This window comes from Notothenia rossii (assembly GCF_949606895.1).
Source record: "Notothenia rossii genome assembly, chromosome: 3".
Lineage (NCBI taxonomy): Eukaryota > Metazoa > Chordata > Actinopteri > Perciformes > Nototheniidae > Notothenia > Notothenia rossii.
Window position 1 is genome coordinate 12,825,011 of NC_136901.1, and position 14,691 is coordinate 12,839,701.

At 40.3% G+C, this 14,691-nt stretch overlaps 1 protein-coding gene and 1 pseudogene across 2 annotated transcripts; both read right to left on the reverse strand.

The window, feature by feature from the left end:
* Positions 1 to 974: 974 nt before the first annotated feature.
* cyp20a1 (cytochrome P450, family 20, subfamily A, polypeptide 1) lies at positions 975 to 9,379 on the reverse strand. The gene is made up of 13 exons (XM_079672684.1): positions 9,067 to 9,379; positions 8,482 to 8,531; positions 8,189 to 8,355; positions 7,654 to 7,799; positions 7,398 to 7,565; positions 7,101 to 7,179; positions 6,166 to 6,278; positions 6,007 to 6,061; positions 2,797 to 2,917; positions 2,527 to 2,638; positions 2,343 to 2,407; positions 1,775 to 1,864; positions 975 to 1,662 (listed from the first exon to the last, which is right to left on the reverse strand). Exons 1-13 carry the CDS (start codon positions 9,136 to 9,138, stop codon positions 1,506 to 1,508), a joined length of 1,395 nt encoding a protein of 464 aa, XP_079528810.1. The 5' UTR covers positions 9,139 to 9,379; the 3' UTR covers positions 975 to 1,505.
* Positions 9,380 to 9,525: 146 nt separating this feature from the next.
* On the reverse strand, positions 9,526 to 14,633 carry LOC307034016 (transmembrane protein 237A-like; annotated as a pseudogene). Its single transcript, XR_013810617.1, has 14 exons — positions 14,448 to 14,633; positions 14,105 to 14,140; positions 13,205 to 13,236; positions 13,080 to 13,093; positions 12,897 to 12,968; positions 12,603 to 12,719; positions 12,385 to 12,478; positions 11,882 to 12,039; positions 11,669 to 11,799; positions 10,891 to 11,082; positions 10,663 to 10,736; positions 10,271 to 10,358; positions 10,064 to 10,185; positions 9,526 to 9,980 (listed from the first exon to the last, which is right to left on the reverse strand). The product of XR_013810617.1 is annotated as a transmembrane protein 237A-like (transcript).
* Between the last annotated feature and the right edge of the window lie 58 nt (positions 14,634 to 14,691).

The window sequence follows — 14,691 nt, forward strand, 5'->3', positions numbered from 1 at the left end:
CAGCGAGTCGTTTCCCATTGTCACTACCCGATCTGCAGTGTCCATGCAAGATGGTCCGCCATATTGGAGAACTCCGGACGGCAACCCAAGAAGGACACTTGACACAGTGGCTTTTGGCAAAGCTGAACAATAAAACATTAAAATATTATTATCACACGATCGGGAAGCTGTCGATTTATTAAAAGGAACATTGTTCTTGTGTAATTGAAATGTCCTTTGTTGATTGTCCCTAAGTTAAAGCCTATTTTCGCGGAGATCTTCCCGTTGTAGTAGTACCCCTCACTGCAGTGCGCAGTACCTCAAGATCGCCCCTCCTTCTCAACCTTTGAGGCACGTGACGGGACGCCCCTCCTTCTCAGCCTCAGGCTCCCGCCCATCTTGAGGTACTGCGCACTGCAGTGATGGGCTTCTCCCGTCGTACAGCCAGCAGCAAGGGAAACTGACGCTGCTGGCGAGTCTGCGAATGGCTGTCGAATATCCAACCTAAAACTAACTTCACCGTGGTCTCCTGCGAAAGTGAAAGTAACTGGTAGTAACTGGTCTGCTCTACGTCAGCTATAAGGCCCCAGACTGTAATGATTTCCACCTCATACTTTGCACCTCATTCTGGTGTTGGTGACGTGTAGGCTACTATGCGAGACCAGAGATGTAGTTCATTGAGCGGATAAAGTATTCTGATTATGAATTTGGGATATAGTATTTTCATGGTGGATTGAATAATTAATATATTTATTTCCCTAGAGGGATCCTTTTTGTATTCCTTTCTCATTCCGTCTCAAAATAATTGGTTACTGAGCGTACCATGTGAAGAAAAACAGTCTTGCCCGAGGGCCCTTCAGAAGCATATATTAGCTGACAAAGGGCGTCTGTAATAATTCATCCATTAAAAATGAAACCTCATTTACAGTGAGTGACTCTTCACTGATGCAAATTTGGGGCAAATACAATGAAAGGAATAACTCAAACACTTCAAAATCTTTTAATATATTTATTAATATTCAAGATGCATTTGTTTAAAAAAGAAATGAAATGCTACATGGGCCATATCAAAAGACAAACATGTTATTGGGGATTTTCAAGGCAGTATTAGGAACTATAGAAAAACCTTTGCAAGAACAAGTTGTTTTTTCCTCCATAGAGTATGAAACCATCAAGTTCCCCCTACTTTAACACATTTGAACAAGTGTAAATTTGACCTGTGGATAGACAAGGTACTAATGTGCTTAAGGCCTCAGATTGCTGTACAAAAAGAGCACGGGAAAGACAAGTATGTAAATGCAATGGTGGTGCAACGATGACTGTACATAAAACAATTCTGGCAAGTTCGGAATAACCTGCAATAATGATTCTAAAGAAGGCTATAATTCAAAAAGTGTAAACTACCATGGTGTTGTTAAAAAGGCTGACGTGAATGAGGAAAGTGACAGACTAGATCTGCGACAAAATACCATAGCAGTTGATTTATTCTGATCAAGACGTGTGTTAGAAATAGCCCTTTTCAGCGATTATTTTTGCTTTCTTCTGCTGACGGTGATCCAGGTTTCTTCTTTAGGCGTGGATACCAGCTCAGATCTCACATCCACCACCTGCCCCTTCAGAGGGTGAAGCTTCAGCTGCCGCACCAACGTACTGAGCAGGACAGTAGCCACAGTGTAGGCAAACCTGTCAAAGAGACCAAATGTGATGGATGGTGGAAATGTTATTGAAGACACTTTTTCACTTCTACTCACTGTCATTGCTCTCAGTATTAGCTCCGTCTATGTCTAGACTTTACCTGAGTTCTGGACATGTTTGATTCCCTGAGAATCCGAGAAGACAGAAGCTCTTCCTCGCCGATTCCTCCTCAAATCGATCCGGGTCAAACCTGAGGGGATGTCACAGTAATCACAGATCAGAAATGGCACAAACCAACCTTTGAAACCTGAAAGATAAGCCCCACTATGTGATGCTGTCATACCATCTATATAATTTGTTCCAAGAGGTACTTTCTGATTAAATTGATTCATTTAAACAATTATCATTATTTAGATTCAGTAATGAGGAAAAGGAACACTACTTGCATTTTTTTTTCTATTAGTCATATGTTGAACATTGTGAAGCAATATCCAAAATTAGCTAAAAAAAACCAGTATGCTTATGAAAAGGTTCACAGATTATACATTTCAAAGATCCTTTTGGGTCCATTTTATATTTTAAGATCAATCAAGAAGTCATTTGAATTTAAGTTCCTAAAAAAACAAAGTGTGAAGAGAAATTATTTTGGGAGAAATACTTGATTTGAACAAGGAGCCTTGTAGTTATTTCTGGACAGCCATTTTTAAAAGTAAATGTTAATGTTGAACCTGTATGGGGTGCTCCACGTGTCAGAATCCTGAAGGACGACTCCCAAAGCGTAGATGACCAAAGTCTGAAAGCAGAGCATTTTCATTTTGATTTACAAAGTTATTATTGTTCAATCTCTTTATACATCTCCAGAGTAAACTGTGTGGTTTCCCGGCTGTATTATTTTTAGCAGGAAGCAGATACCTCTTTGGGGATGACATGCTGATCCACCTTGCCCTCTACTTCCTGCAGCCTCGCAGCGACGGGGGTCAGCTTGGCGGTCCTCACCGTCTCGTTCAGGACCTGCTGGCAGTATCTGTCAGACACAGGAATATGATCAGATCAAGGTCATACAACACAGCAGCATCACCTGGATGTTCATGCATGTAGCTAGTATGACCTTGAATTAAATCTGTGCAATATCTCTCTACGCTTTACCAAAATTGGACCATTGCCATTCTCCAAAAATCTTACCTCAGCTCAGGGATCTTGTCTAATGAAATGGGGTCTGAACCCAAAACCTGCTCCAGCTCCTGGCACAGTTTGTCCTGAACGTCCTCCGAGGTGGACAGGAAGTGAAGTGCCCAGATACACACTGCAGAAACACAACATTTTAACTTCCTTGTTCCTAAGTTGCTGTTTCTGGACATACAGTGGCTCAATAATATAACTTGACTTTATAAAATAAATATACAACTCGGGATTTACTTGTGGTCCTCCTGACATGTGAACAGGCCCGGTTCCAGTAGTAGGTTTACGTGAGCAATAGTGGCCGGCAACAGCAATGAAAAATAGCATTGATGCTCCCAATGAACAGATTATGGCATTTGTTATGTTTTGAAACCAAGCAAGTGAGAACATTTCAAGTTAAAAGTGCAATCTGAAATATTTCATATAGTCCAAAGTGGACTATGCATGGGAAAGAAAAGCACAAAAGCTTCAAAACTGTACTGATAAAACAAAGGACAACATATTGTAAATGAAGGCAAATATGATTTGAACCAGCTCATGGTTTGAAATGGCAAACATTGAAAGGCAAAAGTATTATTAAAAGCATGTAGCCTACTACATCATCACCTTGGTCCCATATACTCTGGGAAGAGCTTGAAAACTGGTATCACATCATCATGTGAGGTTGACTTTGTGACCTGGAGAACATTTCAGCTGCAGCATCAGCTCGTTGATAAGCTTGGGATATGAGATCTTTTTGTAGCCATTCGTGGTGAAGGCATCTGTGCTATTGTATGCATTATTTTTTGACCCAACATTTCTCCAGGCATGGCAGAATATGGCACTATTTTCACATGAATATTCCATTGTCTATTTGTATACCACGAGCTGCAACATAACCGCTGTTACGGCTGCTGCCTTCCGGCTCGTCTTTATTGTGTTAATCTATGTTGTATGTAAATGAGCAGTACGATTGCCCTGATGTCATTGGCTGCCATCTCCTGGTCCGTCCCCTGAGGATTGTGATTGGAGCACGCCGGGCACGACGCACTGCAATCGCAGCGCACAGCCGGCGAGCACCTGCTGGAGATGACTTCCGTCACTCTGGAGGCTCTGTTGAGTGAACAGACGCCTCTCGCTACTTGCTCTTTGTTCTGTGTTTAACTTATGTGCTCTGTGTTTGGTAGTGTGATATGATTAGATGTGACTAAATGTGATTAGAGCATCTTAGCCTCTACGTTGACTGTAGTTGTTTAGTTTAGCTGTGTTTTCTTACAGTCTCCTTTTCTTTAGTTTGCACCACTGCAATAGTGAGGGTTCTCCTGTTTAGTTATGTATAGTTGCAAGAAAAAGTGAACCCTTTGGAATGACCTGGATTTCTGCATAAGTTGGTCATAAAATGGAGGAAGCCACTGCTGTCCAGAAAAAACATTGCTGCACGTTTGAAGTTTGCAAAAGAGCACCTGGATGTTCCACAGCACTACTAGTAAAATATTCTGTGGACAGATGAAACCAAAGTTGAGTTGTTTGGAAGGAACACACAACGCTATGTGTGGAGAAAAAAAGGCACAGCACACCAACATCAAAACCTCATCCCAACTGTGAAGTATGGTGGAGGGAGCATCATGGTTTGGGGCTGCTTTGCTGCCTCAGGGCCTGGACAGATTGCCATCATCGACAGAAAAATGAATTCTCAAGTTTATCAAGACATTTTGCTGGAGAACTTAAGGCCATCTGTCCACCAATTGAAGCTCAACAGAAGATGGGTGATGCAACAGGACAACGACCCAAAGAGCAGAAGTAAATCAACAACAGAATGGCTTCAACAGAAGAAAATAGGCCTCCTGGAGTGGCCCAGTCAGAGTCCTGACCTCAACCCAATTGAGATGCTGTGTCCTGACCTCAAGAGAGCGATTCACACCAGACATCCCAAGAATATTGCTGAACTGAAACACTTTTGTAAAGAGGAATGGTCCAACATTCCTCCTGACCGTTGTGCAGGTCTGATATGCAACTATAGGAAACGTTTGGTTGAGGTTATTGCTGCCAAAGGAGGGTCAACCAGTTATTAAATCCAAGGGTTCACATACTTTTTCCACCCTGCACTGTGAATGTTTACATGGTGTGTTCAATAAAAACATAAAAACATATAATTGTTTGTGTGGTTTTAGCTTAAGCAGACTGTGTTTGTCTATTGTTGTGACTTAGATGAAGATCAGAACACATTTTATGACCAATTTATGCAGAAATCCAGGAAGTTCCAAAGGGTTCATATACTTTTTCTTGCAACTGTATATACCTTTGTGTTTAAGTAGGCTCACTTATTAGAGTCCTCCCTTCGTTTGGTTGCCCATTTAAACTTGCGCCCCCTCGTGGCCACTTTTGGTTGTTATTTAAACTGGTGTTTTTGTGGCACCTTGTTTGTTTCAGGCTGCTTGCCTGCCATTTTGTCTACCTGTTATACATTCAAACTATTTATAATTATACCAATTCCAACTGGTGTGTTGCAGTTCCTCATCCCTAGTGAGGACGTAACAACCCCCTTACCCCACTGCACAGGCGGGTACTTGTTTAGATATACCTGGGCAGGCTCTGTTTTGCCGAGGTCCCCTGGCACCTGCGGGCCTCAAAGGGGTGGCGTTGTTTCGGGCGACGAAGACTGCTGCTCCGGGGGCGAGTCAGACGGGAGTAAGCTAGTGTCCACAACGGAGGGTAACGTGATGTCCCCATCTGACCTGTTGCTACGGTCTGCAGTAGATGCAGTGTTGCTGACGTTTAGTGATGGTTGCTTTAACCATTTTCGTATAAATGATTATCCACAGATGTGTGTCCCTGCTGTGGAAGCAGTATAATCCCTTCTCTTTTTTGAATAGAGGGTGCATAACATTCAACTGAGGGTGCATGCATGCCTATGCACCCCCGTAGAACCGGGCCTGCATGTGAAGAAAACTTTGTAATACCTATTTTCATTAGGTCTTATAAAATGTTGTTGTCCTTTTCTATTCCATATTTATGTTGTTGGTCTTCTGCTTTCACCGGAATTTTTAATATCCTCTTAATAATTCATGTTATGAACCAGAAACCTGAGAGAAGTCCTGGTGATAAAGTAAAATCTACTTGGAAATAAACGATATGTGATATTTTGCGGGTTCTTTGAATAACTGACATGTTATTGCAGCCTTTAATATAAAGTATGAATCAATAAATCAATTGACTGTGATTTGTGTCACTTACAGTTGGCAGTGATGACAGATCCAGCCAAAGTGAAAACCATGCAGTCCTCCATGATCTGGGAAAAAAACAGTCATTTCAGTCGATTTTTGGAAACTGTCACGATCTTTAAGTTACCTTTTTGGAATAGAAAGCAGAGTGTGTGGCTTCATCAGTATTCACCTGTCGCTCTGTGAGGCTGGACTGAAGCAGAGCGTCCACAAACGCTGTCTGCTTCCTCTGAGCCTTCCTGTCCTTCGCCACCGACAGCAGCACGGACTGCATCTCTGACAGAGCTGAACACACAGGAAACGAAAAATCCGTTATCTTTTCACAACTTTGAACATGTTAAAAAGACTGCATTTCAAGCATCTATCTTGCGTTCCTGCCTTTTGCACAGCCTCTATAATGAACTCCAGCAAGAGCCAAGTTCCAGTCAAATTGTCCTTGGCACATAAATCAATAAAGGTCCCCAAAGACGACAGAAGCTGTTCCCTGAGGATGCTGAAAAGGTTGGTTGTGCAGTGTGTGTGTGTGTGTGTGTGTGTGTGTGTGTGTGTGTGTGTGTGTGTGTGTGTGTGTGTGTGTGTGTGTGTGTGTGTGTGTGTGTGTGTGTGTGTGTGTGTGTGTGTGTGTGTGTGTGTGTGTAGCAGATCTACACACACAGGTCAAGTCTGATCCTCTGCAAACTTTCCCTGCTGTTTCTCCACAGCACAACAACACAAAGCTGCTCATGAACACACACACCCAATCCCAACGACTCAAAGAACAACAGAAGGTAGCTTCCATAAATCAGGTTTCATCTGTTTTTGATTAGGATTTGGGCTCCTAGCGAATATGAAAAACGCTGCTGTCACAACATATCTTTTATTTTGGACATATTTATATATTATTTTATATTTTGAAAATGTACATAGTAGAAGTGCACTTACACATTTTAACTTATTTATTTTTGATATGATTTATTTAAATGTTTATGTACATTTATAGTTAGGTATGAAATTATCGTGATCTAATTATTGACTAAAATATTTGCTATTAGGATATTTGCCATAATTGAGCAGCCCTTTTTCAACAATTCCACATATAATAAGTTTGGTTTTAATAAATCCACTCACCCTTCTCATAATGTGCTTTCCTGCTGGAGCTTTTCTCAAGGGAGCCGTCCAAGTACCCTTTTCCAATTTCTGACCAGATCTGGAGAGTAGGAAGAAGAGAAAAACATTTATTTAGCCACTCCAGCAGTATGCAGACTGTAGCATCCCAACTTACAGATTAAAGGAGACAGTTCAACAAATATATGGGGGGGGCATTTATGCAAAAGTACACATTTGCAATCCACAGGAGCGGAGGAAAGACCAGAATCAGCTGCACAAAAACATTTGTGTAAGAGCTGCACTCCACTGTCTTCTCACCGCGTCGTGGTTCTTGCGGAAGGAGAGGACCTCGGAGTCGTCCCTGAACGTCTCGCCCAGAGCCAGCTGGGTGACGGTCTTCATGGCCAGCCCCAGCAGGTGGGCACACAGAGGGGTGTGCTGAGCCTCCGGGGCGGACGTCCACTTCCCCACCAGCTCCTCCACCAGCTATGAGAAGAAAGTGGGGAATATGTCTAAACGCTTGTTTTCAACTCAACTTAGTTCTATTGTGTTGCACACCACGAGAGATACAGACCCTTAGCACCAGGGGGAAGTTCTTCTCCACCGTGTTGTTGATGGCACTCTCGTAAACCTTCTTCCTTATCACGCTCTCTGTGGCCCCGCCTCCCGTTCCTGACTGGTAGCCCAGCAGAGACTTCAGCATCGTCTCAAAGGAGTCAGCTGACAAGAACAGAGACACAAAGACAACATGTTATTTTTTCCTTGTGAGTGAAAACCAGTCTTGTGAAAGTAAAATGTAAGAGCTTTTAAGGAACCTAAAACTCCAGACTCTTTTTAAGATCACATTTAAATTGTTACAATAAATACATGTGCAAGAAATAAAGGTTAAAGCACTCTTTTATACCCACAACCATCAATGTACATATTCACTTTGTTTATTTCACCAGCTTAACTCTGATTGCAGATCAGTATTATTTAATGCTCAGCTAGCGCCTGGTGTAAGAAACAATGAGACAGCAGCAACTATGACAAGTCTTTCATTTCAAATATTAAAAGGCTTCATGGGAATGTAAGCATTTCCCTAACTTGTAAGACTTTGTCCAACTTACTGCTGTGGTTGGGGTTAATGTGTTGCTGGAGCTGGAGCACAGACCCCAGGCTGACCACGGGGCGACCCCCGAACCAGAAGGAGGCCACGGAGCCAAACCGCAGATGCAGACTGACCAGGAACTCATGCAGACTGCCTCTGTTCACGATGTCCTGCAGGTTCCCATCCCTGAGAGAGAAGAGGGGAAAGTGAATATCCTTTTCACATTATACAATTGTATTTGTTTGGAATTGACTCATTGATCTTTGCAATATCCTGTTATTGAATGAAAGAGAATGCAATATGACAACTTACTTCTCATCGGTAGGATTGAGGCCTGGTATACCAGAGGCCCTTCTGGATGACTGAAAACATTTTTAGAAATTGCATTTATTTATACATTTTTCACTCACATCTACTGTTTCTTCATATGAATTCATGGATTAGTTATTATGAATATCCTAGTTACAGCTAGATCAAGTACTGTTCAATGAACCTGTATTGAATCTCAGCCAATTTCATCTTTTCTAACTTACTTAGACAATATATGAAACTATTATTTCATCTGACTACTTAATAAGGTCTTTGGGGGAAATCGGCATAGAAATTGGGTACTTGACAGCATCCATTTTCAAAGATGGTACTTAAGCGTGGTTGTTACCGCCCACTGTAATTAATTAAATATACATTTCACTGAATTAGGTAATTGATAAGTGTGTTGGATGTTACCCGAAATGGGGAGACAGGTATAACAATTATTTGAAGGTCTTCATTTATGTTATAGGAGGTGGTCCCGCTTGGCAGTGAGCAAATAAACATTAAATCATTACTTTTTAATGAGGGTTTTGGTCATAACTGGGAAAGCTAACTAATGCTAACTTCAAATTTGCAGAGACTCACCGGGTACAAATAGAGAACAGCGCCAACCAAAATGATGACAAACGTGACAGCAAATATGGCAAAGTCCAGCATGACTTCTCCCTTTTAATAGCACTGTTTTGCTAACTTCTCTTCATGAATATCTGGAGATTTCCCACAGACTGATAACAGTTACCACGTCAACAGAAACTGGACGGCAGGTCGCATCTCTGTGTTTGATTGTTAGGGTCTGAATGACAGGCAGAGCAAACTAATCTTACTCAGAAAGATCGATCGATACTATCTTGACAAGTGAATTATTGCCTTTTTTTTTACAAAGATTGTTTGCATTATCTTAAGAATTCAAATATTTCAAACTATACATACAAACTATTAATGTTTTAGCAACAAAAACTTTTATATGTTCAAATACAAAAATAAATTGATAAAAGTAATTACCTTATTAGTTTTTTTACTTCTAAAGGGGGACCCCCTGGCATGTTAAAACGTATTTCTTATTTTAAGATATGCATTTATATGTGGGCATATTGTTAATATAATTATAAATCTCAGTTATGGGAGCCCTCAAAATATTTGAGCTCATAGATTTGACCTGATCATAACATAGTATACAAATATACTAATAATGAAGTATTAAAAAGGTCATATTCTGGACAGAATCACGGCATGCTGATCAACAGGTTGGATGCATAATAAGCACCAAAATGGAAAAGAGAGTTTTTTTGATAAATATTTATAAAGAAACAAGCACAATCACATTTAAAAAATACAAAAAATAACACATTTAAACCCAGTGGCAAAATACAGTGCAAAAAGATGTGCAAAATAGCAACAATACGCCTCAGAAGAAGAGTACAGAATTATATTTTCTCAGGCGATCATTTCGGATTTGTCCTCTTGTTTGGGAGGCTCGATCCTCATGGCGTCCAGATAATCTGAGGAAGGACAAAAATATATATAACGTTTTTTCTCTTTCTGTTTGAACACGTTTTCACCCTTCTCTCTGGTGTTCTCTCACCGTGAGTGTAGTCTGTTTCTGGTCGTGTGGCGATGAAGACCCAGGCCAGCCCCACCAGCAGAGCCACCACCAGGTTCACCGTCACCCAGGGGTGCAGAATCTGGTGCTCCAACCCTGGTGGCCTAGGGAAGGAAAAAGGAAAGTAGCTTGTATCATACCTAGGCTTCAGGAAAATATATCAACATGAAATATTTCCAAGGCGCTGACCATAGAGTAGTGTTGAAGTCTGGGTACAGGTTGATGCGGTCGCTGGTCATCTGCTGGCTCAGAGAGAGGATCAGCGCAGAGAAATACACTGCAGGAACAAAGAGTGTGAGACGATGCCATATGACAGTTTGAGATTATAAATTCAAGATTCAAAGGTTTTATTGTAATCAAGCTACAGTGTAGAAATAGCAATGAAATTCTTCTGACCTGAGCTCCTCCCACAATGTAACATATATAATAAAATACAAAATAAAATAAAAAATAGTGCAAAAAGTCTATATACATGTCATTAAATTATAATATGTACAAGAACAGAACATTACATTAAATAATGTACATTAAGACAAAATAAAATACGGTTTTAAATACGGTTGAAATGAATGTGGACTCACAGAAAGAGGCGAGAGCGACGGGGTTCAGCGTGATGAACTCCTGCAGAGCCACAGAGCTTTTGGCCAGGTTCAGTCTGAGAACAAGAGTTATAACAAAATAAAGGAATTCTGATTCATGTTAACACACAAATGGATCTTTAACTAGGAAATCTATGCTGTAAGTAAAAAAAAAAATCTTTGATCGATGCATCGGCTCCTCACGCCGTGTTGTTGTTGAGATTTCTTTACCTGTCGAAGGCGGCCACGGTGCTGACGGCCAGCAGCAGGTACAGCAGGGACTGGGCGGGGTAGGCCAGGCTGTGGTACTGCTGTAGCAGGTTGGACAGATCGGTGAGCTGCTGCCCCGCCAACATGTACACCACCACCATGTTCCACAGGGCGTGGCCCGCCAGGAAGCCATGGCAGTACAGACCCAACACCCTGCAGCACAGAGACACAAAGGGTCACTTTGGTTCATTAGTACAGGCAGGAGACACACATAAAGACACAAGTGTCATGAGAGGAAATACAACCCAATAAATAAAAAACATTTTTTTACTAATAATAGGGTTATTAACATAAACTTAAACTGGAAGTGACACATTAATAATTGCTCTTAACCAAACCTAAATATTAAACATATCCATACAATTAACCAAAAATATATTGTAAGGTGAAAATATTACTAATAATAAAACAAATCCGTACATTTCAGGAAATTGAATCAGATATATATAAAAAAAACAATATGGTGGATCTATTTCAAACGTATTGAAAAACTATTTTAACCTTTCCACACACTTGATACATATTTTGTATTGTACAAGTCACCTGAAGCAAAATCAAACACATATCTGAGATGAAGTGGAAAACACACATTTCCAATTAGTCAGAATGACTTGGAAAATAATGGACTGGATATTGATAAAAAAAGATCTGAGTTGTGCATCCCTTTTAAAAACCTATTGTACATCCCAAACTACAATGACGCTATGCACACACTTTTGCTTTGTCAGTTGTAGCTCACCTGAAGCCGCTGTGCACTCTCAGGGAAACGTCTCTGGTGGAGCAGAGCGGTCTGAACGTTGAAGTCCGTCATGTTCTCCGTCTGGATGTTCGCCTTCCTCCAATCGGAGCGCTCTGCAGCCTGGAACCGCTCTGAAACAGGAACACACACGACACATGAGGATGTCCTTTTAATGTCCCACAGGCGGCCGCATGGTCTCCTGTCGTTACTCACTGTTCCTCTCCACAAACACCTTCCCCACCGGCTGGCTCTGACCCTGCGGGGCCGCGAACAGGGGGTACTGGAAGATGGAGGGGGGGGTGTCGGAGATGATGTCGTCCTCTTCTACGTCGAACTCATCCGGGAACGGAGACTCGATCACTTTGGACTTCCTAAAATCACAAGATTAACAGTTAGAGAGCAAAATGTACCGGATTGTATTTTTCAAATGTTCTCACCAACTATCTCTTAACTTGCTTTTAGTGCTTTTAGAATGCAGATGACACTTTTTGTATTCATTTGTCATAATTGCTTTGGTTTTGTTGTATTGTTTAAAAATAACTACACTTGGACATAAAGAAACCTAAATATATTCAGATAAATGTGGAAAATATTACAATACATAAATAAACCTGATCTCCAACCAGGTGTTAACGCATAAAACGCAGCTTTCTGTATTAGTGGTTGTATCTGACATTATGAAATGTGCTGACACAACACAATGAATACTTTCTTACTTTTTCTTCTTGGAGTGTTTCCCCACCTCCTCTCCATCCGTGGTCTGATCTGCTGCGTCTCTGTTCACAAGGTCCGCCTGGTCATCGTCCTGATCTGAAAGCAGGAATTCACACTTTAATTGTGCTCCTTTGAGGGAAAGTGCTTTCTTAGGACAAGGGAAAGCTGCTCAAATGTGGAATTCATCATTTACATAAAGATAATAGTTTTCTGTGTGTACCTATAGTAGGAACTTTCTTTCTCTTCCTCCTCCTCTGGGGGGCTGCGTCCGTCGTCTCTTCAAAGGTAACATGTTCTCCGTTCTCAGATTCCTTCCGTCCCATCGCCATCCCATGATCTAAACAGGAAACAGCAGAAGCGGTAAAGGAACGGGAAATACCGAACTGCAACTCTCATGCTTTCTACGTGTTATAATGTTTTTTTGAATTCTCTTTCTGCAAATAAAACAAAATGTAAGTAAAACAAATGTTTAGGTTTGCAATCTACTGCGGATTTGTGTTTACGTGTAACGTACCGTCAATATCATCGACTCCATTCGTCTCCTTTTTCACTTTCTTCTTCCTGCGCTTCTGTGCCGGTGCTTCTACTGTGCACGGGAATAAATACATAAAGAAAATGAAATCAAGAGCTTGAGTAAAAACAGGAGGCGTTTTCATGACATGTATCCAATTACTACTATATTCCAAATCTATCTCACCAGCTGTGTCTTGACTTCATGTTTCCAAATGTTCAACAGAAGAGAGAAGGAGTTTAGATCGACTGTTCAGTGTAAATATTGCAGATTAAAATGTTGTATCAGATTAGAAAAGTACATTGACTCACCTCGGGATTGTGGGAAGCGCGCGTGGTCCTCGCTTAGAGACACAAATAGAAGAACTTATGTTTCAGATCATTTCACACCATCAAATCCAATTATACATTTTTGCAGCTATCAGACATAACATGATTTATTTTTATATATATTTTTTTTTCTATGTAAAATTCCTACTTTATTGATTAAACTGTTTTTTTTAGGGTTTACCAAATAAATGTAAGATTTATCAACTTAAACGTAACACCCCATAGGTCAAACGTAATGCTTGTTTCACAGTGCTAATGTCTTGAATTATGTATAATACAAAATAATTAAACAAAAAAGAACAGGTGCAAATGAACAGTTTCTTATCAAATGTAGACAAACACTGTACAAGCTTTTCAGAAATTCTCAATTATTTTTATTACACTCCAAGTGACAATAACCTTATAAAAAGGGACATTTCTTTATTTGAGACATGTTTTAAATCAGATGTTGCCGCCCTGCCTTGCAAACGTCATTGAGGTAAATCAAATCATTTTGTAATGTTTAAAGACCTTGCTTTAGTTTCTTAAAATCTATCATTTTTCACACATTTTCAAGCTACGTCATTTCGAGTTCATCACCAGTTAATCTTATGAATATTAGTTTTAAATGAACATTAATTGTATCGTCTGCATATTTCTAAATAATAGATGATCTGGTTGATTCCCTCTTTATTAAGTAAGTCTACCAAATTCCTGATAAAAAGTTAAACTGATGTTCAGCTCCTGGATTTTCTGTTTTTAGTTAAGCAGGGGATAAAATGTACTTCCGGTAACTTGCAATGTGTGGGTGGATGTAATATAGGGTCACATTTAAACACTAATGTAATATGAAATGAGCATAATGCAGGCAGGGAAATGAACACCTGGAGTTGTGTTACACACCTGTGGAAGAGGAGGGAGCTCTCTGGAACGCGTTCTCTATAATAGAAAATATATATATAAATTATTGGCACTTTTTCCAAGTATGCTAACTATCTTTCTTGAATGCTCCCAACATTTAAATCAAACTCACAAGTAAAAAGTCAGGGTCTGTAGTTAACAGTTAGCTAGCGTCAGTTAACACATATAGTATAGTTTTAACAAAGGAAAAAAGCATAAAAGGTGAACAGTCAACACATTTAGAAATTAAAATAGCATTTACTGCTAGCAATACAGCTAACGTTACGTTGCGTTAAGTATTCATCTTCAGTGAAAGGAGTTACCGTTATTTAGGACAATAAGTTACCTTTGAGCCTCCTGTGTCCATATTTCTCAATTCTCTTAAAAATATGCCTTTACAAAAACATTCAGTTAAATCATCGTTAGTGTAATTAAGGACTACAGCCGTTAAAAACGATGAAAAACCGCTACTTGTTATGATTCTTTACTTTGTTTATGCTCTGCAGGAGAAGAGAGCCGTTACCCGGATGCATTTGAGCGTAGACTTCCGGTTCCTTCAATATAAAGGCTCCCACACAAAGTAATAAATC